The 26,560-nt window shown below is 36.2% G+C and overlaps 1 protein-coding gene across 1 annotated transcript in view; it reads right to left on the reverse strand.

Moving 5' to 3' along the window:
- VPS13D (vacuolar protein sorting 13 homolog D (S. cerevisiae)) overlaps positions 1-26,560 on the reverse strand; it is a 109,988-nt gene that overhangs the window by 46,981 nt on the left and 36,447 nt on the right. The window contains exons 35-61 of the mRNA XM_010577296.1: positions 26,099-26,324; positions 25,170-25,244; positions 24,236-24,442; positions 23,662-23,751; positions 22,498-22,638; positions 21,132-21,254; positions 17,977-18,082; positions 17,474-17,626; positions 16,691-16,826; positions 15,636-15,683; positions 14,716-14,866; positions 13,864-14,074; positions 12,480-12,727; positions 11,610-11,801; positions 10,871-10,997; positions 9,833-9,975; positions 8,836-8,966; positions 8,412-8,587; positions 8,160-8,283; positions 6,565-6,800; positions 5,696-5,804; positions 4,881-5,041; positions 4,422-4,530; positions 2,533-2,712; positions 2,150-2,266; positions 1,657-1,806; positions 620-769 (exon numbers count right to left, since the gene is read on the reverse strand). Coding sequence (XP_010575598.1) covers positions 620-769; positions 1,657-1,806; positions 2,150-2,266; positions 2,533-2,712; positions 4,422-4,530; positions 4,881-5,041; positions 5,696-5,804; positions 6,565-6,800; positions 8,160-8,283; positions 8,412-8,587; positions 8,836-8,966; positions 9,833-9,975; positions 10,871-10,997; positions 11,610-11,801; positions 12,480-12,727; positions 13,864-14,074; positions 14,716-14,866; positions 15,636-15,683; positions 16,691-16,826; positions 17,474-17,626; positions 17,977-18,082; positions 21,132-21,254; positions 22,498-22,638; positions 23,662-23,751; positions 24,236-24,442; positions 25,170-25,244; positions 26,099-26,324 — 4,020 coding nt within the window. The remainder of the gene's footprint in view (positions 1-619; positions 770-1,656; positions 1,807-2,149; positions 2,267-2,532; positions 2,713-4,421; positions 4,531-4,880; positions 5,042-5,695; positions 5,805-6,564; positions 6,801-8,159; positions 8,284-8,411; positions 8,588-8,835; positions 8,967-9,832; positions 9,976-10,870; positions 10,998-11,609; positions 11,802-12,479; positions 12,728-13,863; positions 14,075-14,715; positions 14,867-15,635; positions 15,684-16,690; positions 16,827-17,473; positions 17,627-17,976; positions 18,083-21,131; positions 21,255-22,497; positions 22,639-23,661; positions 23,752-24,235; positions 24,443-25,169; positions 25,245-26,098; positions 26,325-26,560) is intronic.

Below are 26,560 nucleotides of genomic sequence, written 5' to 3' on the forward strand. Positions count from 1 at the left end.
CTAATACTAACACTTCAGAATCTGACGCTTAGCTGTTTTCCAACACCGAAATCGGCTGTTTTGAAAAACAGCATCAGAATACAAGGGTAAAGATTCCAAGTGAGAAAATAGGTCTTGATAACCAACTCAGTTTTGCCCTCACAATGCATACCACAGTTGGTGGATAAATTTCCAAACAACATTTCCAAACAGCTGCAGTACACAGAACAGGGTATGTCCTGCAAGATAAAAGCTTATCAGAGAGAAGTAATAACCTTGTACACAACTCATGAAAAGCATAGCATAGATTTGCTGGTTCACCACGCTACAATGGTACCCATCAATTCTGAGGGGAGAATAACTGGATTGAGAAGCAAGGCCACAGACACAAACAAACAGGGGTCTAGCCTAATTTGTTGTATTTTAAAACATATTTATTATCCTGTTCATCACTGTACTGTAGCTTTAAACACTATGAACATGAGAAGGTGGATATAGCATCCTTTAAGCCTCAGTATTAATTCAACAAAGAGTATTTCACTCGTTAGTGAAATTCAGATTACTAGTAAAAATTAGGAACAGGAAAGGTCATTTGAACAGATTAATACATGCATGGCACAATCAAAACATTGCAGTTTACCTTGTATATATCAGTCAGTGCGTTTTTACTGGGAAATTTCATTGCATTTACTTGCACAGCAGGACCAGTCTCCACAGGTTCATTTTCACTCATCTTAGGTGTCAGAAAGAGCATAAATGGCTGTGTGGTGCCAATAAGCTGGTTGTCCACCTACAGAGTGGACAAGACAGACAACAAAATCTCAATATGTGACAATAAACAGCATAACTGATCCTCTTTAACTGAGGACTTAAAAGCTGTCAGAAATACATGGTCCTCGAGCCAGGGAGATACTGAATATACTTGGTTATTGATCACCAGTGAGATCATACCAAAAAAATACAAGCGTCCTCCATTTAAAAAAGCAGTTATAGCTACCAATAAAATACCTAGAACAAAATTGCTATGTTCTCTGTGTTTTTTTTCTTTTTTCAAAAAACATAGCCAAAAATACTAAACAACAGCAGAGTCAATCTACTGCATTTAAGTTTGATTGATGCCTCTAAGTATCCATTTATCTTCTGTAATCTACATCAGTATCCACAACTCCCCTTCCAAGGAAATCTTACATATTGGGAGCAGAATTCTAATAATTTAGAGGAACTTAGTAGTAGAATAAAAACCTGAAGACTATAAAAACTGTTAACTTCTGAATTTCAAAGACTGAACTGAAAACAAAGGTTAAGGCAAAACTCTGCAAAGCCAAAAACATATACTGCGGTACTACCAGCATTAGGACTCCTGCTTTCAATGGCTGCTTTTTCATTATATAATGACAAAGAACCAAGAACTAGGAAGGGAGAAAAATCTTAATCTGACCTGTTTACAAAATAAAAAAGATTCTAACTTGCCTAACAGAAATCAACGGCATAAATATATCACTGTATCAACTATTACTAAGCAGAGAACAATGAAAAGCAAACATCGATGCTAATCAAAACTTCTATGATATTTAGGAATTGAAATCTCAGTAACAGCTCTAAACATTTTTCAAACCTATTATGACAACAAAAACCACAAGAGACCTATGAACAAATTTTTTTCAAAATGGCAAATACCTGTATGTCTTGCACACTGAGCTCTAGCACCTGACTTGTCGACAGTTGTGTGTAGTGGATATTAATTCTTGTGAGGCTTGCAAATATTAGCTCTTCAGGAACTTTGTTGACCAAAGACAATCCTATTCCACCTTCCAGTTTCACAAGCACCTGAGAACAAAAAATATTTGAAGGAGGAAAAAACCCCACTACTAACAAACCAACACTGAAAAAACCCATGATACTGAATATATACTTCTGCAAAGAAGTTATTTTTTTTAGACTCATCTCCAGAGAGGCTGAACAGCTTATTAACAATTAGTCTTCGAATAAAGAGGTGTTAAGACATATAAACCCAACTGCTAAGAATGAGGAGTTTTAGCAGGAAAATCTACAAGTTCATAACAAGAGGTCATCATAGGGAAAAGTTAATGACCAACTTCCCCAGCCCCCCTCCCAAAATATAGAAAGGAAAATGATAAATAAGAGACAGATACTAGTTACAATATCTTACTTCTAATTCCTGCTCTGTATCTGGATTTTTTAACTTGCGTAGATCTTGTTCCGTAACTGGAAGTTCATCTCCTTCACTGGATAAACGATCATTTCTACGTTGGTTAAAATCCGTTATCTGATAAACAAATACATTACTACAATGATCACTTTCCTATTTATAAATAACAGCTATATTGTCCTACCTTATAAAGTTATCTTTTTAAAAAAATAAATACAATGAAAACTTTTGTTGTAATTATTTCTGTTTTATGATATTCCCCTCCCCTTGCATATCATTATAAAGGTAACTTTTTGTAAGAATTTAGAGATGCAATATAGAAAAAGGTGTTTCAAGTACAAGCAAATAATAAAACTAGATTCTAGTTAATGAAGGACTTTCACCTGCAGAACTCTAGTTGGCCCATCTGGGATGACTCTAACAGCTAGTACTCCTGACCCAGGCCTCATCTTTTGGTTTATGAACTGCTGCTCAGGTGGAACTGGCCCCAAAAGTTCAAGTGAAGTATCAGGACCAAGAACAACTTCTGCTCCATCATGAAGACCTAGTATTCCTCCCTTTGCCTGGAGAAAGAAAGAAGAGTAAGGAAAAAAAAATTGATAGGTAAAGGCTTCAGATAACTGTTTACATGCATTAGTTTAAAAGTGTATTTTACTTTCCTCTCCTTACTCTTCAGAACTAAAAGAAAAGTACTCCAGCAGCATTTTACTTGGTATTACTAAAGCTTCTGGTAGCTCATGTTTAACCAGCTCGGCAGCTAGAAGAAACAGCCAAGATTAATAATTAAAGTATTCCCACTGGATGTTCAGAAACTGAAGCTATCATTATCATGATCAAACATGGGAAGTCCTTCCTGAAAATATTTTCAAAATGATAGAAAGCTTTCTAAAAGATCAACTCTGGATCTGCAGATGAGAACGTGAATCCTTACTGAGTCAACATCTTCAAACAGCAATGCAGGGCTTTTTTGGCTGCTTCAGAGTGACAAGTATTAAGTTACTAAGCTACAGTAATCTGATCACAAAATGATCAATGCAAAATCATGGGACTAAGTCAAATATTCTTCTCTAGATCTGTTTTTTGGTATTAGAATTGAAACATAGCATCAAAGGTGGCAAAGGAACACTACATTGCTGCTATCCTTACTGTATCTATTCTGGAGGCTGGAATCCTCTCTTACGGCTACTACATTCCTTTAAAATTAATCAGACTAGAACTACAAATACAGTCTTAAAAGGTTATTGTGAAGCTTTAGGAGTATTTTCCATACTTTTTCTTCTTTGCTTACATCAGAACAAGCATCTGAAACTTCAAAATCAGTTTTGGCAGGGTATTTCTAGTTTCACAGATGACATACATACGGTTCTGCTATTACAGAGTGAGCAAAATGACCGAGATGCTGGTTTTCTGTCATTCCTGTCCTGTTTTAAAATGAAGAAATAACCGAAGCACACATTTTTGGGGGAAAAAAACTCAAACAAAACCCCAACAAATTACAAGGAATTTAGAAACAAGAAAAGAAAGGGGGCAGAAGGGGGCGATATCCCCAACAGAACATGATAGTATCCTGTCTGCAGGATTTTCAAAGTGATGTTATCAGTTTGTACCTTACAGATCCATTCCAGATTTATTGTGCACATAAAAGACTCCCTTTCATCACAGAGCTAACATATTCCCTATGACGGTACTTTTTCCACTGAATTGAGGTTGATTTCCATTGACATAGCTAGCACAATTTATTTTTCAAAATAAAACATTAGAAATAACATTATTTATTACAAACATAATTGCTATTTCAACAGTATGCAGGGTAATTTAAATTTGTTTGTAAACAAACAGTTCAAACTGCTTTTAAAATTCTTATTACTAAAATGTTAGCAGCATGATTCTGAGAAGTGCTTGGTTATACACAAATCTTGACTTTCATAAGTGACATTAATTGACACAACCTGCAGCATTTTCACATTTGGCATGTGTGAGACTATCAAGGCTCTATTTATCACTACACTGTTCATTTTCAACGATGATGTCCTATTAATTTTCTAATTATTTACTCTCAAATTAATAGTGCAAGATGTCTAATTATTTGAAATTGATAAGAACATTCAAACATGAATTTAAGCCACACAAGCTGTTTGTGCAAGTCTGGTTTCCTCTGTATTCTGAACTTTGGCCTCAAAGCTTTTTTGTTCACTTCAATATTAAGCCTAAATGACTTTGTCATCTGTATCAGCAACAGTCAAAACAAGTTCAACATATAATCAGTACTGACCTGGACAACAAGTCCGTGAATACCACAGGTCAGCTTTCCGTCACGAAAACTCCACGTCTGCGTAGTACTGCGCCGTCGATCAGGCTTTCTCAACATCAGGGGCTCGTACCTGCAGCAAAAGCATGCCACCCAGTACTTAAAGGATTAGAACTTGTCAGTTTTACTCTGGAGATGTATTAATGGCAAACATTTACTCTAATTTTGTTCAAGCTCATTCTCCTAATCTTACTTCTGAAATGCTCTTTTAACAATCTGCTGCTGAAAATACATTAGCCATGCTTTTAAAAATATTTCCAAGGCACAAAAGTGATCATGAGGTCTGTTCACGAAGACAGATAATATCTAGCTCTTCCACATGCCTTCAGAATAATTTATTTTCTTATTCAGAGAATATCATGTTAAGTATGCTTTCAAAGACATGGTTATAATCAGTTTCCTGAGAAACTGTATTTGCAATACCTGTTATCTGTGACAGCTGCCAGGCCGGCAATATCTAAAATCATGCAAGAGTCCACAGACCGAGGAGAAGGTTTATGGGGGTTATGAGGAACTGAAGAACCTTCATGACAAAGCATTCCTGTGCCCGTCATTCTCCAAAGCTGGGATCGTTTTCCTGGCTCCTGTTGCATAAAACCTCAACATTTAAATGAACACAACAGTACAGAGCAAGTATTTCTGTTCCATTTTGCTATCAGATGCTTTGAATTATAATTCTTGGAATGACTTGTATAGATTTACCTTCAGAGCCCTGAATTGAAATTAGGAACTAGTTTGTACAAAAAACTTCTAATTCAACTCTGTATTCAATGAATATGCATCCTACATTAGCACTGTTAGATGAGAGCTGTATTTACAAGCTATTTTTCATCTCAGCAATATTTAAGTACAGTTTCTATTTCTTAAGAGCTCCAGAAACAGAAGACTTAGCTTACAATGCAATCAAAAAGGAAGCAGGCCCTACCTTGTAACTTCATTAGAATGTCCAATATACAATTACCACACTTGGTTGTCTTAGAGGCATTTACAATGTTCGTTACTACTACTTTTACTCCAATTCCCTTTTCTGTCACCCTTACCCCCATAAAAGTCTTAAATGGAAGCACCACCATAATTCAAGCAAACTGAATTGCAATAACCTGTCGCTTTCAATGGAGTCTGTCTCCACTCTTTAAAAGTTACCATAAAAATGTTTTTATTTTTTCATTCTCCCAGCATATGATTTTACTTCGGCACATAGCAACAGCATTTTAATAAAATCAAATGTGTCTTGGTACCTTCTTTTTCAGGACTACTCGTTGAGTCTTTGGAGAAACATCAAGGACAAGCTCTGCATATGCAGCATCCTTATTCGAAGCAACAGGTCTTACACTTGGCTCCTGTAAACTAGAACACCGAGAAAACATCATCATGTTTATTCAGAGTAGCTGCTTCTTCTGTAGAATAAATTAGATCTGTACCAAAATCCAATCAGGGAAGCTTATACTTCCAATATAGCCAATCAAACAATAATTTATGTTGGGTTTTTTCTCCTCTTGTTATTTTTGGAGTTACCAGTGTAAGCTGTCAATTTGAGTACATTCTTAAAAGGGACTTTGATTTCTCACTGTGACTAGGAACTTCACAGGCAAAGCAGAAGAATTCCCAAGAAAATTTTCTAATGAGGAAAGCAACAAAGCATTTTCAATCTCCCATAGCTGTTTTCAATAGCATATAAACTAGTACAAGTTTAAAATTCATAGGCATGTCATAAATAGGTATGTCCTGTAATCAAGTGTTCTTTATACACCAAATGAAATTAAGCCCCCAGACATGACCCTAAACATCCCTGCTCTTCTATGATCAGACAGTGGGGTCACAGCAGATGGCACATGCGAAATCTTTCTCACTACGTGATAAAATAAACAATGGCAAGCTGCACCTATAAAGGTAAGTTACCATGACCAAATGAGGTAAGATACACAGCTTACCGACTGCCAGACTCAACTTCTGAATTTTGGTATTTCTTCTGCTAGCTACAAGGTTGACAAAAGTTTAGCTGCATTTGAAAAACTTTCAAATGGCAACCATTGAAAGAATATTAATGTAAAGCCTAAAGAACACCATGAATATACAAAGTATTTTCATCTAATATATAAAGAATTACCCTGAGAAAGTGTATGTGGCAGCAATATAAATGAAATTTTCATAGTAAAGCTGCTTGCTATCTTGGAAGTCATTCATGCTACAGATGATTTCTGAGGAGCCTGCTCCTTTAACTGTCAGCATTATAAAAGGTGGTAGAATAGGTTCATCCCATGCATAATCCAGGGAAGTCATGGGCTTCACTTCAGTGTACAGCCTTGGCTCAACAACACCGTGCTGATTAAAAACAATTGGGACCTGTAACAGTTACAAAAGAGGATTTGGTTTCACAGAGAAATTGTTGATCAGACAGATTTTTTTGCTATCATTTGTTAATTTTTCAGGAGTTGATCACTGAAACATGTTCAGCTCACTTCCTTCCCTCCCCCTCAAATGGTTTCATATGCATTTTCTTCCATTCGGGTCTGTCCTGGTTTCAGCTGGGATATAGTTAACTGTCTTCCTGGTAGCTGGTACAGTGCTATGTTTTGAGTTCAGTATGTGAAGAATGTTGATAACACTGATGTTTTCAGTTGTTGCTCAGTAGTGTTTAGACTATAGTCAAGGATTTTTCAGCTTCTCATGCCCAGCCAGGGCACCTGACCCAAACTGGCCAACGGTGTATTCCATACCATGTGACGTCCCATCTAGTTTAGGAACTGGGAAGTGGGGGTGGGGAATCGTCGCTCGGGGACTGGCTGGGTGTCAGTCAGCGGGGGGTGAGCAAGTGCCCTGCGCATCATTTGTACATTCCAATCCTTTTATTACTACTGTTGGCATTTTATTAGTGTTATCATTATCATTATTAGTTTCTTCTTTTCTGTTCTATTAAACCGTTCTTATCTCAACCCACGAGTTTTACTTCTTTTCCTGATTTTCTCCCCCATCCCACTGCATGGGGGGGGAGTGAGTGAGCTGCTGCGTGGTGCTTAGTTGCTGGCTGGGGTTAAACCACGACAGGGTCTCAATTAAAGACAGTCTCAAAACGATGAGAAATGTCATCTTTACTTTTATCTGTCATCCATGGTTCAAAATGTTTTTAGTCCCACAGCAGTATCTCAAACCCTCCTAATCAAAATTTGGAGACTTGCCCAGTTCAGTACCAAAATCCAGAACGAGAACCAGCAAGTATCAAGAGCTCTGTCTACTGGTCTGATTACAAGTCAGTAAGTTACTGTAAAATATGCAAAGTAAATTCTCTGATTTTTATAATCACTGACATGGAAGCCCAAAGACAGAGAGAAAGGAAGTGGCAGAAGTAGCTCAAATTCTTTTTACAGGTTATTCAAGTGCTAAAAATAACACAGAACAGATTACAAACTATCACCCTAACATGATTTTCTCATCAGTAATAATGCTCTTCCTTTCAATTCACTTACAAAAGCCACAATGTTAGCACCATCATTTGAACAAGATGAAGTAGTTAAGTACTACCAAGTTTTACTAAAACTTCAGAAAATTACAATTATTATACAGAAATACCTCTTGCTACACATACTTACATTTTATTTCATTACACAAGCTAGTCAGCTCCGGCTTCTAACAAATATAAAAGAACTCATACTTTTCTTTTTTAACAAAAAATAAAAGAAAAAATATGATTTTTTGCTCTTTTACCTTGGAAAAATTGTCTATGCGGAAAGGTGGTGGTAACTGATCTGTGTCACTGAATGCAATGCGGTACGTGGCTCCTTGAAGAGTAATTTCTACTCTTAAGAAGTAACATTTTCCCAGGGTGTCCCTGAACAAGAACAAACAAGTGCAAGAGAGGTAGGCTTCTGATCTGTGTCACCCGGAGTCGTAAGTGTTAAACAGCTGCTTCTATCAAAAATGGAAGCATGCTACAGAAGATTTAGATATAATAGCTACCTCATATTAATATGGAATGAGTTATTTTTGTTGACCTCAAAGCCCCCAGACCAAATGCAGTTTGGGACATCCATTAGTCTCACACACAGTAGTTGATCATAATCGTTACGTGGCCAGTGGAACACGACGCTGGAACCAGGAAGTGTGGAGATATAGCCATCAGGATTGGATGTTCCCTAGTAATAGAAATTGGTAAATACATATCCTATAGGTATTAAAAAAATGCAGTATTAATCTATATACCTCTCATACGAACACAGCAATTATTCTGTTAGGTGGATGCTGGTATTACAATAATGAGAAAGATACTCATAACCAGCCAACAATACCTTCAAGTATCATGTTTGTGTTCTTTTTGCTTAGAAGATGCTGTGACTAACTACAGGTATTGTAATAACAAGTAAAAAAGAAGGAAGCATCTTACCCGACCTCTGGCAAATTCCCGCTGAACAAAGGCAAGCTTGTAGGTTGATTTATTATCTAATAGGTAACGGGGTGCAAATGTTACCATGCACGTATCAATATAACGGCCTCTGCCTTTTTTAACATCAATACCTAGTAATAAAAACAAGTTAAAAATAAAGCTATTATTTACAAGAGAAAACAGAAGACATCTGCCACAATATATTTCACATAACAAAAGTTCTTTTTCTTGGGTTCCTGAGATGCACTGTTTCTGCCATACCACAGCCATACTTTGAAATGTTATTTAAAACTGTAAATGTAATTTTATGCCATCTGTCACCCTCTGTTTCTCAAGTGCTATTTAGAGATCGCAAGCACTGAAGATAAAAAAAACTATTTCCAATCACAAGTAAATCCATGCAAGTAATTATTCCACTTTTAAACATATGAAAAATTCCTCAAAAATCACTGTGGAGTAACTTCCAAACTCTGAAAATCTATCCTGTCGTTTAATTAAAAACTAAAAGCTTCCAAGGAAATTGTACTTTATGTACACTAGGAGCGCAAGAAGACAGAAGCTGCACTCCTCCACATCAACCTACAGAGGCACCACAAAGCAAAAACTACAGAAGCAGCACACAGCTTAACGGTTACAGTATATAGACACTCAAAATAATCACACAGAGTAATGCGGTAGGATTTCAAATGTACTTAGAAGTAACATACAAGGGGAATAAAGACACAGAAAGAACAGTTTGTAAATGCAGTTATTAAATGCTCAATGATGAAATATAAAAAATAGAAATAACTGAAAACTGTTTTTTAAGCTAATGAAACTCAAAATAAAGATGTAAAAATACTTAGAATAGTACTTTTTGTTTAATAATTTTCTCCGAACCCTCAAAAACCTTTAACAACATATGTTTCCCTGCTGTAATTGTTCTGTTTCTGCTGTCACTGACATCATGTCTTACGAAGTTCTACAGTATTTCTCAAATGTTCCTATCAACACATACCAATGTTATAAATGAGGCCTGGCCGGTTTCCATGTTGGATCACTTTAAGGGCTCTGACACCACTACCACCATCCAGGGAGAAACCCTGGCACCAGCCAGGCATACCTTCAGGATGGATTCCTTTTCCAACCCGCATTGTACAACTAAGGGTAAGAAAAGAACACAAAGATTTACTCATTTAAATGAAGGATCAAGTATCAACACAATGCTGATGATCAAACACATACCCAGGTACAAAAAGAACACCTGTGTTTTAACATAAAAGCATTGGAAGCCATGATACATTTTCTGAGTAATTCATTCTGCTTTTCTGCCATAAGCATTTTTAACATATTGGTCAAGATTCAGCGACCATTTCTTCTAAAAGGCTTGGTAATTTTCAGACTGATTAACCACAACATTTGTGCGTCTTTTTTCTTCGAAAAAGAAAACGAAAAAAGTAATATGGAATAAATTTTTGTGATAAATTTAACTGTTGATCATTTGAGCAAAAATCCCAGAATATTTCAGATAAATTTACTTCAAATCGTGTTCTTATTTCTTATTTTCATGGAAAAAGCAAGTTCTCTCCGTGATGCCAAAGTAGCTGAAAGTTTCACATCAGAAACACAACAGCTCTATTGCATTCCTACTTCCCACTAAGTGACTGCTACTACTTCTCTATTAACATTCAAAGTTTAGGATTAGGGGTTTGGAGTGTTTTTAGTGGTAACAAAGTAATTTACACAACTTGGTAAGTCTCATCAAAAAAGTTCTTGATTTTCTTACAAAAGAAGCATGAGTTCAAAACACACAAAACCAAAGCAGCGTGCAGACGCAACAGAATCAGCCAATCAAGGAGTTTTCAGCAGGAAATGTCTAAAGATCCAATATGCTTATTTCAGTATTTAGAAACTTAAAAATGTAATAGATCATCTTAATAGGGACTGACTTTTCCTACATGATATTCATACTAATGTATCAGCGCCCAATCCTCTGTGAATTACTTTCATATTTTGTAAGGTTCCTCCCGTCTCCTCTTCTCGTGGTGTTACTTACAAGTTTGGCTGTTCTTTATCAGCATAACAGAATAGAAGTGGGCTGAGGCTTCTAGCAAGCTCGTGCTCTTCAAACTGACCTGCAGCATCTGTTTTGGCATTATCTTGTCTGAAGATAAGTGGTAACCCTTTAAGTAAACACAAAAAATGGAGTGTCAAACTACACTTCACCTTTGCACAAATTAAAATGAGAATGGTAAAAACTACTTCAAATTAAGGAACAACCTAAAATATTTCACTTGTAATATCAGCCATTAGTCTGCATGCATTTTCCCTCTCATTCTCTAACCTGTTTAACAGCTAGACCCATTAACAGCTACGAGCCACGGAATCTGGTCCATGCAGAAAAGGAGTTCTTGTGGCTCTGAAAGTGCCAATGGATATTAACATAGAATAACTGCAATTTAGACCTGTTGCTGTCTCAAGGCATTTCAGTCTTTGAAAACCACAATTTTAACAGTTATCTGATCTATGATGATTTATTTAGACGTACAATAGCTCATGTTTGAAAATCTGCAATATAGCAACTAAAATGTCTAAGTTACCTGCTGTAACATTCATCAAACAATAGCTGCTGGCACTGTAAAAAAAGAAATTAATAACAAGATTTCTGCAGCTTTAATTCCTCTTAAGTAGTGTTTAAAAGCCCTATTTGGCTAGAAAGCAAATCAAAACACTGCATGAAATCTTTATTTCCCAGTTCATGGTTACAGCCATGAAAGAAAATACTGTAAACTTACCTGTTTTGTTGATTAACCAATATGGTGCTGAAATTAGTATTTTTAGAGAACCTTCAGCACGACATACAATCCTTATGGTCAAATTTAGCAGTCGTTTGTTGACATCATACAATCGCATCCGTACCATATAGTTTTGTGTCCCAGGAGGAATCAACAGCTCTTTGCAGATTGGGAAATTTTCTAGCAATACCCCTACGAAAACAAAAGAAAACAAATGAAAACCAAACATTACCCACACAGAAACACTAGTTTCTGATAAGCATACAGGCTGGTGTTTCATATGGCTTATCTTTCTGAATATTTCATATAGCTTATCCAGATTAACTTTTAAATCTGCCCAGTGTAGTAACCTCAGACCTCATGAAGAAATGCCTCAATTTGAGTCACAAGCAGCAAAAAACATTCTGTAAAGAACACTGCTTAGGGCTAACTACTGCCTTAGGCATCAGAAGTCCAGCCAGTGTTGAATAATTCCATACGTACTCTCAACACAAACTTTTTCTGTCAGAAAGAAAACAGCAAAACCACCCAAAACGCTGGGAACTTATTTGATTTATTCCCTTCTTTATCACTGTTCTCTCCAGTTTCTACTGTTTCCACTCTTGGGAAAACGAGAAAAGAGACGAATAAGGAACAGACCAAGACAGCTGACAGACTTGGGGGAATGATGGCAAGATTAGTATTTTTTTTTGGATGCATGCACTTGGTTATTACCTATAAGAAGCCCTGCAACCCAATGAAATAATCATACAAATGCTTTCCATTTTTTCTTCTTTCCATTCTTGCACGATAGTGCCTTGTACAAGAAACAGTTATATTGAGGTACCCCTCTAGGAGGATCAGAAAGTGGTATCTGAAAAAGAACCTTACCAAGCTCAATGTTCTGAGATGTATCAGCTGTGTGCAATGCTGCCTCTTTGCCAGGTTTTAACGTCCCATTAATTGGCATTCCTTTAACATAGAACTCAAGTTCACAGGGTAGCAAGTTACAGATTACCACCGTTGGCAATAGATAAATAGTATGCCCAGGCTGTCTGAAAATCTGTTTAGCACTGTCAGAAAATATGTTGGAAGGCATGTAATCCGGGTAATTTTCTTTCTTTATAGCCACACAAAACCTGTGAAGGCAACGTATGCGAGAAGAAGTCAATGAACTTGATGGAATAATTGAACCCTGTCTTTGTGTATTGCACTAAATCCCACAACATGCTGTAACTTCAGGACTGATAGCAAAACCAGCATTTAGAATTGTTCTCCATATAATCACTTTGGAGTTTGATTATAAGGGATTTTGTATTTATGCCTACTATAAAGACAACAGGAGTTTCCCGATTTTAATCAAAGAGTTAATTTAATCACTCAAAAAACCCTCATCTGTTCAGAGACCTAACATAAAATTACTTTTACAGTTTACCAACTGTAAAACCAACTTCCATAAACTTGCAGAAACATGTTATCAACTATTATTAAAAAGAGGTTTTAACTATTAAACTATAACTGTGTTCTTAAACTTAAATGCTGAATGTGTCCTTCTTCCCAGTAGATACATCCTTGCTTCGGTCACAAGACACTTCAGTTTTTCATTAGTTAAGGTAAAAAATTGAGTACATAAACCTTCATTTTAAATAATTTGTTAATTTTCCTCCCTCTGATACGTTCAAAACCCGCATATTAAGCGGCAAACTACAGAACTGACAGACAGTGGTAACTATATAGCATGCAAAGGTCATTTCCTGAAACAACTTCCATAATCTCTACTCTAGTATTTCATAAATTGAGAGCATCCCTAAATCCATCATATCAGATAACTACAAAATTCCATTAAGTCCTCACTATGCAGCGACATTTTTGGGCTTAGAACTGAGAACAGGACATTCAGGGAATGAGTATTTGCGAACACACTATGGCAAACCACTCATTATTCTCAGCGAGACAGACGAGATATTTTAACTTAAGTCCACATTCTATTATCTAACCTTTTCTTTTTTACAATAAACATTAATAGTGTGCTTACTTTGTATTCTCGGACATTTGCTAACAGACACTGTCAAAGGGGCTTCAAGGAGCCCTGCAGAAATATAGCAGTTATGCTTCAATGCTTTCTCATTATTCAACAGACCAAACAAAACATCCCATTAAACTGCAAAAGCTTTCATCTCTAAGTATTTTCTTTCCTGTTACTTACTTTCACAGTATTTCATTTACCAGAAAAAGATAACATGGCTTACAGAAAAATAATTAGGTTTTTAATTACCTAAAAAATCGGCTATTTTCAGACTCCATTGAATGACACTCTCGCTTGCTGCTGCATACTTCTGCTGTCTTCTGAACATTAGTCCAATGAATTGGAGCCTTACAGAAAAAGACTCCCATTCCTTTTGGCCTGGCTTGCAAACGCCAAGATGTAAGATGTAATGGAACAGCAAAGGAATCTCCTGGCATAACTGCTGGAAGAACTACAGGTTCTGCAACCAGACAAGAAAATACATATATCAAAACAGGCCCCTTTACTGAAAGCGTAAAATTTTCAAATATTAACTCTCAAATTATGAAGAAACATGTTTTGTTTTAACATAAAACACTAGCTACTTTATGTATGTTTCAAACACCAACCTGTTGATTTAAATCCTACTAACAATCTGGCAGCAGACAAATTTAGGTGTGTAAATCTGAAACTGGCAAAAGACTAAAAACTTGCTGAAATTCAAATTCTTTTTCCTTGGATGCTTTAGTGAAAATACTTATTTCAAAAAGATCTCACTCACTACATTTTGGGTACGTTACCAGCATATCACTACATTTCTAGACTGCACCTTTGCATACTAACACCTGAAACTTTCTAGACTACTGCTAAAAGGTACAACTTGCTACGTACAGGAATAAGATTCAGTCCTTGCAGAGTTTCAGCTTTCCCTGTTTACCTGAACAATAAGCAAAAATCCTACTGGGTTCTCTAGCTCACCTTGCTGATCATTTTCATCTTAACATTACCCATTTTCCCTCCAGGGAGGACTACTTTGTTGTCAACCATTAGAGACAGTGGTGAATCTTCTTGGGGAGGAAGCTAAAGATTCCCCATAGTATGGAAGGAATATACAACGCTTACTGTCAGGAGCAGAAGGACTATCTAGTCTGAGTTCCATTGGTGTTTCCAGCTTGTTCTTCACAATCAAGGCTGAGCGCACTGTTATCACTTTCCGAGCGCTACCTTCCATGGTAACCTCAAATACCACACGAACTGGAGGCAATGAAGAAAACTGGAAGATATTTAAAAGCATTAAAAAGCTCAGGTAATGATTATATCTAGAAGAGGGACACCTCAATTTTTAAGCAGTAACTGCTGGAGTAAAAACTTTGCCAACTGAGTCTGACCACATGCAACACCTAAGTTATATATAGTTTCATAATAATGATTTATAATCCTGTACCTCCTCCTCAAAACACAGTAAAATTAACTATGAAAAAGCAATTCTAAATACTACTAACTCCATTATCTTTTTCAAAACGATGCAAGTTCAAGTAATAGCAATACAGATTCTAGAAGAACACTTTATACACTACTGCACTATTACCTTATTTTATAAATTCACAGAGTTTGAATTCTAAGCCTCATATAATTAACAGTCACTCATCATTCCCATTTGTCAAAACTAAAAAAATAAGGTGGAGCTTTCTTAAAATATTCCTGCCTTCTTCACTCCTACCTGCCCTTCCACTGTAGTGTTTTATCTCCTACGCAAAGTCATTGCCACTTCTATTCTGAAAACCACATTTCATATAGGCTCACATGCTGGAATTCACATACTGAAATTTAAGACTCATTCTTCAAGCAACCATTTACACTGGTGAGAAATGGTAAGTCATGTTAAATATTTGTTCTGATTTGAAAGTTAGTATTGTTTGCTTGACTTTTGTTTCCTTTCTATTGAAAAAGTTCTAGAAGGATGGAAAAGTCAGTTAACTTGTAGAATTATGCTAGTCTTATTTAAGTAGCTTTGCTCTCAAAAAATGAAAATATATACTCACGTAGACTTGTGGATGTATTATATTTGTTCTACTTATTGGGCTTCCAAGCTGGGAGAAAAATAAACAGGAAAGTTAAAGTTGCTCAGCTTTTAAGATATTACACTCAGTTGTAATACAGAACATTACTATAGAAGAATAAACGAAATACTTTCATCACTTTGTGTTTCTGATCTTCAGTACAGCTTGGAAAACATGTCAGAACCATATCAGCAAAACCTGTTTGTAATAGTGCTCTAAAAAGAAATGAAGCTGAAGGAAGAAGGTTTGTTGGGGGAAAAAAAAAAAAAAAAGGAAAAAAGCTACAGAAGACGTGCCTGAACAATAATTCTCATTAATTTGCATCCTCTTCCTTCAAGAATCAAGTTAGAGAAAGAGATGATGCTTTTTATGCTTCAATATGAAAATATCAGAAACAGTTCGAGACTACTGGCTCTTGTCGGTAGTATCATGAAACTAAATTCTAATCCTGTTTTATACCAAAAAGATCTCAACTTCGATTTCTCCAGTGCTCAATATTCAGTAGCTAGTCTCAAAACTTAGCTAGTTTAGAAATCCACAAGATCATTTTCATCAGAGTCTCAACCACCAACTGTCAGCCTGCTGATTATTACAATTGCATTTTTCCTTCATGACAAGTATATTTTGTCTAAGCAGCCACATATTTCAACAATCTCTAGGCTTACAGGAAATTGCCAGTGTTGTTTATTTTAAGTAAATTAAACACATGAAAAGCATTCCTGCAATGGAAGAAATAAAAATAGCTGCTGAAATGCTGTGCTGATTTAAAGCTCAATCTCCATGAGTCCATGACACTGTCACTAATATATTAGTTCTGTCATTGGAAGCTCTGACTGCTAAGCAGAGACTAACTGCTGACTACTCTGTGTTTTCATTATGCATAAAATTACCAGTTAGGAACCCAGCATCTCCAAACTCTCCCAATCCAAGCTAACTGGAAAGAGGACAATCTCATACAGCAGCTGCTTTAAGATCAGAATCTTGCAGATCTCAAATTACATATTCCATTAAAACTAACACTCAAAATCAGAACTTACAGTAGAAGAGGATGAGTTCTTATCTGGTGCAGCATATCGGAAAAACGTTCCAACTTTGTCTACAGATACTGGACTGACTTCTTCCCAGCCATTTACTCTCACTTGCAACTGATGAATTCTTAGATCATGTGTGTTCCTACCAGGTTAGATCAAGTTAAATTACTATTAAGCATTACTATACAGTGTAAATGCCAAACAGTTCAAACCAAGAACATCCTCTGCATTCTGAAAAAAAGAAACTCACTGAAGCATTAAAAAATTAAAAAAAAAAAAAAAAAAGCCTCAAGAGTTTTTCCATTTCATGGATAAAGACAGACCTGCTTTTACATCTGTTCAATTGTTCCACCTTCCCTAATGAAAATACAAAAGTACAACTATGTCATATAAGCAAAAATAAAAGCATGCTATATGTTTGTTAACAAGTTCTTCTAGTTCTTAACACTGATAATACTTATGCTCAACAACCAACACCTCCCCACACCTCCCAAATCCTTTAGAATAAAGGACATATGACTTGTAATTGAGGACCCTAAGTCTTTCTAAAAGCTTATAATGATCCAACTCACATCTAGGAATGGCTGCCACCAATAGCAATACATGCTGCTTACTAGACAACTGATAATTTCACTCTATACATGAGTTTAAATATTTAAAAACAAAACATTAACAAGAGATTTTAAAAAATGTCCACTTTTTAACATCTGCTAGTGTCCTCACAACTATGATCCTATGAGTTCCATATATAAGCATGTCAAAACACATCTCTCAGCCTGGTCCATTCACCTGTGTCTGAGTTTCCCTCTGGCTTCAAATTCAAATGGAATCTCTTCCCCAGTGATAACTTCTTGCCATTCACTGACATTATGGGCATCATCCAGCAATGTCCCGTTTTCCTCAGGAACAACACCAGGACTCCCACTGTGAGACAGTGCAGCCCTGTGAAGAGAATCACATCATTTTACAGACTGACAAAATGACTACTTCAAGTAACAAGTGCTTTTTAGTCTGCCTCAGTCTTTAGAAGTCCTGCACATATACATCAGGAATGCATCTGACCGGTTTTCAAATTCTGTTGGGCCTCTTGGGAAAAAAAACAACCCACACAAAACCTTTTTTTAGTATTAAAACTATCTCACTGTCAAAGAAAAGGCTCTTATCTAAGAAAGACTGGGAGTTGTCTATGTTTCTCTGCAAGAAAACAAAAGCACTGAAAACAGCCAGGTTTGGCTGACATGTTAGAGAAGCCAGACAAGTATTGTCAAAGTGATCCCACAACAGCTTCTTACCGGGTAGGTGTTGTAGTTAGGGTAGCAAACCACAGAGTGCATCCAGTATGATTTCTTAGAGCAAATGGGACAAATGGCTGCCTCCGTTTTGGAGTCTTCATTTCAGCTATAAAAGAGAACAAAGATTTGTCTAAGTGCTTATGAGAGAAGCATTCATCAGATGCTAATGTAGGATGACACACAATGGCTGGAGAACCACAACATGCACTAAATTAAAACAGATTGAAGAAACAGGACAGCAGATTACTTAAAAATTAAAAAAATTTAGTAACTACTACAGAAATGGCACAAAGCAAATAGAAAGTCTTCCCCTACATCAACCCCCCCCAGGAACTGAGCTTAAGCTACATGTTCTTTTGTTTCTTCCTATCAAGTCTTGCAAAATACTATGCCTCCAGTTTATAACTAACATGCAGAAAACCTAAGTAAAAACTCAATCATAATCAGTAACTTTTCACATACATTCTAATGCTCATAAAGTATTAAACACCTAATCACTTACAATTAAGATTTATGATCTATTTAACATAACGAATACAGGATTATCCAGGGACTTTTATCCTCAAAGACTGAACAAGTAGAAATACTTTCCTATACAGGACAAAGCCTACTAAAGCAAAGTATAAATAATAATTTGAATGCAACCCAAGGTAATCTGGATTTGTTAAAATGCTGGGACAGCAAAACCGCACAACAAGAAACTTCACCTACCATGTTTGACTTTTTTCAAGTATGCATTACTAACAAGCACACAAGTGTTACTCTCATCTTCCATACTGCAGTACATCTGTGAAAATACTTACCACATTTGGACAGAAAAAAACCCTGTCAAATTCCAGTAACTTACTTAAAAAAGAAGATAAATGACTGCTACCTAAATACATACATCCTTCTGTACGAGAGAAGTAGAAAGAAGGTGCACACAATAAATCAGCTGCTAAAGAAAAGGTAAGACAGAAATGAAATCTATTCCACAGAATTTATCTGCAGTCACTCCAAAGGCTGACTGCCATCAAGCTCAAGTACTTCATGTTCCAAGACCCATTCATTCCACCGCAAAGTGCCTAACTAAGAATAATTTAAGCACAGGTTTACAGAGGCAAGAAGGGGTAATGCACGGTAGGTAGGTATGTTTTAGAAGGACTTACTGATGATTGCATACAACTTTCTTCCAAATCAATGACAACAAATTCCTATATACCTTACATTGTCAGTGGAAACTTAAATCTGATCTCTCTAAAGCTTACAGAGAAAGTTCTGTCCAATTAAATGGCAAGAAGATTAAATTCTTGAAAATGAAAACCATGACTTTTGCCAACTGCAAATAAAACAGTCTTTTTAGTGTTGAGCTTGACTTTATACAATTTTTTGGCTAGCCCAGGTTCTACAAAATTACAGACCAGAAGCCAAATGAACTTTTTACTCTGGCACTTAATCAATTGCCAATTTATTTTTTGAGACTTTTAAAGAGAATTTTGGGGCCTGATTTTCAAAAGAAAACATACTGTAAAAGTTGCATTTCGAGACTACTACCTGAAAATAAAGACTACCTTTACAAGGAGGGGTTTTTTTTTCAATTCATTAAGTAACTTAGTTGCAACACCCACTAAAAGCCAAGCAATAAATATTCAGAGGTTTTGCTGTTTGATTTTTTCACAAAAAAAACCCATCTTGAAAACTACCTCATAAAAATAAATCCTTCTACCATTTTCTGGTTTTTGGGATTTATTTTTTTTTAACATCTATGAACTGTCTGCAACTACTCAGAGAAAATGTCTCTAAGGGGCCGTCTGAACAGGCCACAGATGTAGATTTATCGAAAGCTTTCTGTCCTCCCATTCAGCAACTTTTCTACAGGGGCAACATATTTATCAAGTGCGCTGTTTTGTCTTCCGTAAGGTAAAAAAATTTAAACAAAATCTTACTTTGAACTGGATGGTTTTGCCCAAACACTGTACTGTCAAATATAAAACAAATTAACAAGGTATTTATTAGGAATGCCTTATTTCCTAAGTCTTATTGAAAACAGATTGCTCCTTCTGAAGGCGTCTTAAGGTTTTAAGTAGCTAAATATACATGCTGAATCAAGTGTTAAGTATGTATACTGAACATACTGTGGATATTTTTAGAATATAAAATAAAATACTGTGATTTTATTACGCTATTTTTAATCACACTCTACTGTCTCTCTAGAAAAGGGACATTGAATAGTCAACAATTCATATAACCTTCCTCAAAAAGACAAGTCCTCCTACTTAGGATTAGTTATTAGTTATACTTCTCCCTTCTTTCCTGAAGGGCCCAGAGACAAACATAAGACAGGTTACTAAGTTAAGCAGCCTGAAAGGAAAGTAGCTGTTGCATTGTTTGGTTTTGGGGTTTTTGTTTGATTGGTTTTTTTTAAATATAGAGGCCAATCTACCAGCAAGTCACATATACAACACAGTATTTATTGTACAAGAGCTTTCCAAAGAAGAAAAAAACCTTTTTGTCGCTCTCTGCTATACAGTACCTCTAGCATAGATTTGATGCTCTAGGTTAGTCAAACTGGCTGTACTCCTAGTTCTAAGGTAGACAAGAGGAAGGCCTGGCAGACAGGAAAGACAAAGTTAGCAGGTAAGAAAAAACACACAAATACAGATAGACTCTTCCCCATCATGCATCAGGGAAGATACAGACAGTTGGCACCATGCAATCAGTGTATGAGTCTCTACCCATTTTTAACACTGTGAGAAAAGAAGCTGAAAAGACCTGCCACATATAGAGAATTGTTTCACAAATGTAACAACCTTTTTTCCAGAAACCCAGTCATGTGGGCCTTTGAGGGTACAGAACGAAAAAGATCACCTCTGAACTGCACACACCCTAAATCTTTGACAGGATATTCACTCATTAACCAAGAAAGCGTGACAAAAAAAGGAAGCAGAACTAGCAGTGCGAAGTTCTCACTCAAAACTAAGTAGCCAGAAAGGTTTTTGTTTTTAAAGAATTGAACACAATTGAACAGAAAACAGCATTTTTGTCTTTTTTGCCAAATATCTCTAATAATTCATTGCATGCTATGAAGACCAAATACTTATGTTTGTAATACATTAGACAGATGACTGTGTATGTCAGGACCAGTTCAAATAAAGTGTGATTAATGAGTATCATACTCTGCCCAAAACACGGTGGATCCACCGAAGAACCCATCCAGTCTTCTGAACTGATTACATTCACTTCTTTCTCTTGTTTACAGTAATCTTCCATCCATGACTGTTTGGTACATGTGTATTGTTCTAGAGGAACAAAAGCACAGACAGTAAATGTCTCCACGGTGGCAGTAAACAAAGTAATTGAAAAGTATGTTAAATTCATAACACTAAAGTTATTCCACTTTAATGGCAAAAGTTTTACTTCACTGCTTTTTCTATGAGCCACTTACAGAAAACAAACAACAGCTCGTGAAATCACAGCAGTGTCTTCAAACCAAATATTTTTATATTCTGAAGTTTTTTTGGTGGTTTTTTTTTGTTTGTTTGGGCTTTTTTTAACTTTCAGTGGAATTCCATGTTCTTAAGATACTCCTGTGGCAATGTAACAGCTCTCCCTGAGGAGGCAATTAACCTTAAATATTTTCATGTTAGAAGCAGTTTCTAATATATTTTTTCTTTTTAAGAGGTACATGCACATTCCTGCATAAATATCAAGACACCAATGGAGTCCCCTGGCACAGTATAAATCATAAACTAGCCTTACTACTTGTTATCACTAGTATTAAAAGCATGATGGGAACTCTTAGGAATCATCGATTTGCTGCTTTTCCTCCCATCCTGGCTCCCTCCTTCTGCCAACCCCACAGGCCTTGCAGGAGAAAGGAACAAATATTCAAGGAACAAGGAAGGCTCTCCTGTTACATTTGCAAGCTCAGCCATTTACAGTTTTTTATTATGACCACCAAATTATTCAGATTTGCATACAGCATAAGCAACAATATTTCTGGGAAATGCACACAAACATAGTCTCACAACACAGAAGTTTACATGAAGTTTGAGTTAATGATGAACAAACTATTTTGACTTCCTGGAGTGGGAATTGACCACTCAGTTTTTCAGAGACTGCAGAACTGAAATAAGTAGCTCCCCACTACACCTGTCAATGTACTGAAAAATGACGAGCTGATCAAAATATTTTTAAGTACTGTAAAGTATGGAAAGCTTTAGATAAAAGCCTGTTTCTGATTAAAAATAAATTTCAAATAACACATGAATTTTATAGAACTCACATGACCAGAGAAAGAATTCCTACTAAGCTCTAAAATATGTAGCTCGTGTCTTTACACTTTCACAATATCTGATAAAATACAGGCTGCGTAAACGCACACCTGTGTACAATATCATGTGAAGTGCGTAGGGACTTGTGCCAAATCTCCCGCCCTCCATCTACGGGACACCAGCAGGACTCAATTAGAAATGTCTGTCATTTTCAGTCCACTGAAAATTAGACTGTATAGTGATGTTCTCAGGGAATATTCCTACATACCTATGAAGACAGAGGTAATGTTTATATCCAAACGGTGTTTAGCCTTTACTTCCAGCTTCAGTCGGGAAGGGTGGAGGCGGCTCGAAGCTTGTTGTTGCCAAGAAACTGAACACGGCCATGGCTCAATAAATGGCTCCCAGCCTGAGAACAAACAGAAAACGTCACATGTATTACACATCTGAAGGCCACATTGGAATTCTGTTTACATACCTACGTATTTAATAATGCAGCTTTAATAATAAGATCCTTTACTTTCAATCTGCATTCAAGATGAACTTGTAAGCCTACAGATTTAATTTTCTAGCTAATACAAAGTTGCTCCAGCTCCGCCATTTGAACCAGTGTATACTGTATGTAGGGTCTTGCAGAAGTATCTTAATTCCAAGGGAAGCATTAGAAGGCAATTACATCTTCATATTGAAGTTAGCTGGAACTAAGTTCTCTGAAATAGTTTTGAAAATTATTTTCACACAATTATACATAAGTTGGTCTACTATTCAGTATCACAAAAGACAAAGGTCTAAAAGCTATTTAAGAAAAATGCCCTACATATTTTTAAAAACAAAACCTACTTTGTTATTGACAGATAATTCCTAAGATTGTTGTCATCAATTTTATAACAGAAAAATTAGTTTCTCAATTCAGAGAAAACACACAACTAGATTATTTCTTTTGTCAGTGTCTGACCTATATTGAGGCATAACTTCTTTTTTATATCTAAAATATAAATTAGGATGGTTATCTTATGTTAATCTATTGTCTTCAGCCTAATCGCCTACCCTCATGTGCTTTTCCTTTCTGAAATAAGTAACAAACTGAATGCATCAAAACAATTAAATACTAAAAAAGAGAAGTGAATACAGAGACAGCTAGTTATGTAACTGTCATGTTCTTGGATAACTTTTTAATGCCATTTTATCTGAAAACTTCAGTGCAACTTTCATATCAGCCATCCCTCTACCTTCCACATCCCTCCATCTGATACCAAATTAGGATATCTTATCTAGGATCACATGTTCTCACACACACACACACAATCACAAAAGTCAGCCTTTCACATTCCCTTATATGCATTTCACGCTGGGTGAATTTCAGACTACTGTAGTAGGCAAGGCTGTTTTCCTAAACTTAAATAAAGAAAACAACAAACCCTCAGTATTTCACCTGAAAGCTCACGATTGTAATAGTCTCCAGAGAGGGTAAAATGAGCGTAGCCTTCAGGGTTGGCTCTCAAATGTTGGAGAAAATTCAAACCTGCAAAAAAAAGTGAATGTTATACTAATGCAAAACAACTACATCTCCTGATTTCGTGAACTGTTAACTAAGCAATGGAAGATTTTGTCTTGTCTTTTAAATTGAAATGGTACAAAAAGGCTATCATAATACTCTTCAAATAACATTTAAAGACAACCATGCTTTACAACATGGAGCCTCCCTAGGGTTCTGCTCAGGACGGATTCCATTTGTTATGTGATGTATAAAGGGGAAACCAGAATCTTAACCCTACAAAGACTGTAATCTTAAAAAACAAAACTTCAAACAAACAAACAAAAACTAAGAAACTAAAAAAACCAAAACCAACAAAACCCCTAAACCAAAACCACACACAACAACCACCACCACCAAAACAGTATCAGTTGAAATTTCACAAGTCCTAAGAAACTAAAGCATGGTGCTGAACATACACAGTAACTGACAATAATTTTATGCAACTCGCTCAGCAAAGCAAGATACTCACGTGAAAAGGTTAACTCAGCAAGGGGAACATCACAGTCCATGCAGTCATCAATAAAGCAAATGCATATACTTTCTGCTTTTACTTCCACTCCAGAGATGAACTGAAAAGGCACAATCCCTTGGCTATCTCGACCAGAAGAGGTCAGGGAAATGGATTTCAAAGGTTCAGCATTCTTAAATAACCAACTTGCTGCTTTTTTCAAGTCACCTTAGATAAAACCAAACAACCAATCAATCATCATCTACTTTCTCAATTAAATGTACTTATTTAAAAAACATACGGAAGCAAACTAATTCCCTCTCTCAAGTGTAGCAAGACATCAACAGTACCTTGAACGTGTTCTGTTTACTAACATAAAGTATGAGAAGATTATACATACAGTAGTATTTCCTAAGAATAAGGAATGGGTTTTGAAGTTTGCAAACCAAGTGGGTACATAATATAAATCTGTATTAATACCACGAAGGACTGTAAATAAGGTGGGAAACATGACAGTGCTAAAGAAAAAGAAACACTTGTGTTAAAGCTTCACCTTCTTTTCACGTATTGCACGTAGAACTGGGTGAAATACATGATTCAAAAAGGGAGAGATGAAAACATATGCTCTGAAGAGAAAGAGATGGATAGTAGCAAGAAATAGGTATACCATAAAAGAAAAGAACCCAACCACCCAAACCCCTAAACAAAAATACACTCAAACGCCCCACATGCGACATGCCAAAAAGCAAGAAGAATCTTTGGGGGTGGGTTCTACACAGTAGTAGAACAGAAAAATGAGAATGCTTAAGGTTATATGCCAACACACAGCCAAAGTAATGAAGAGAAGGAAATAATGCCTGTGCATCAGCTACCTTACAGTCTGAAAGCTTTTACTTAATTGCAAGTTAGGTAAAATGAACAATCTGCAAGGCCAACTAAGAATATTTGAGGTTACCTTGGCAGATCAAAAGAGCTTTACGACAATCTTCCATACTGAATCCCAACTCCTGGAGGCGAGCCAGCTGTACCTCTGTAATTGAACAGTTAACCAATCATAAATCCTTGACAGTTATCTGCTTGTTCTCATTTCTAAAACTGATATATCTGTATGAAAAATGGGGTTTTGTTTGTTTAAGATTGCAACTGTAGAAAAAGCATATGATTCAGCACTGCTTTTGCCAAAAAAACCCTGAAAACCAAACCCCCAACCCATAACATTTACATTCTGGAATATACAGGCTACTTCTACTCTCCTATGGGAAGCCGATGTATTCCACAAATTTCAGCTGGGACTAAATTTTTTGTAAACCAACCCTTCATTCAGAACACAATTATTTATTTACTTTGAACTCCCCACATGACTTTCAAGTGCAGTAGCAGAGAAGAAAGCCTTTTTCACTAGTGCATATTTCCTCATTATTGTCAGCCAGTGGTTCCAACCACACACAATTTTTAGTTTGTAAAAAAGCAATGTCACCAAAACAAAAGATTGCTAGACATGAAGAGATAAGTAGTAATTATGATGGTTTTCATTTCACTATCAGTTTAACGAGTTTGAAGAGGTGGCCTCTCTCCCCCTTTAAAAGTTTACTACCTAAGCAGTACTCCATCATGATGATTTACAATGACAAGCAATGCTAAATAAAACTTACTATGAAACGATGCATTGCCATGCTAAAAGCAGAAAAAACAAAAAAAACCCCTTTTTTTTTTTTTTAATAGTATCATCAGTATAATGCTGTCATCAGATAATTCAAAGCAACAAAGGGTTTTACATGATGAAGATACCAACACCTTCTGTGTTAAGTATATAGTCCAGGTTCACACTGCAGGAACCTCCTTTAGATATAAAACATGGCTTCACTCCAACAGTTAAAAACGTACCAAGAACAGGATCCAACACACGTTTGGATATATCTCTGTTTTCATGTGTCAAGGAGGAAGTCTCATTCACCAGTGCTAAACTGGGAGGATTAGCAGTATTTTCAGCAATCGATACAGTTGAGTCAGGCATAGCTGCACTAGTCTGTTGAGGAATTGACTTTGCAATTGCCAAGAACAGTTGAACATCATTGTAGGACAGTCTGATATCCAGTGCTTGCAACTGAATCTAAATGAAAAATTAAAAAATAGCATTCAGTTACCCTTTTCTACATATTTTTCTTGTATACTTTGGATATTAGCAAAGCTTTTCCCAAAGGAAGACAAAATTTAGTATTAAAATCTAATGACCACAGTTTTTTAAAGCTCCATTAATAAAATTACCAAACTTGTTATTATTTACTAACAATCAAAAGCATTAAAAGCATTTATCGGGGGGGGGGGGGGGGGGGGGGGGGTGTGTGT

Source organism: Haliaeetus leucocephalus, unplaced genomic scaffold (genome assembly GCF_000737465.1).
Source record: "Haliaeetus leucocephalus isolate CR32 unplaced genomic scaffold, Haliaeetus_leucocephalus-4.0 Scaffold556, whole genome shotgun sequence".
In the NCBI taxonomy this organism is placed as follows: Eukaryota; Metazoa; Chordata; class Aves; order Accipitriformes; family Accipitridae; genus Haliaeetus; species Haliaeetus leucocephalus.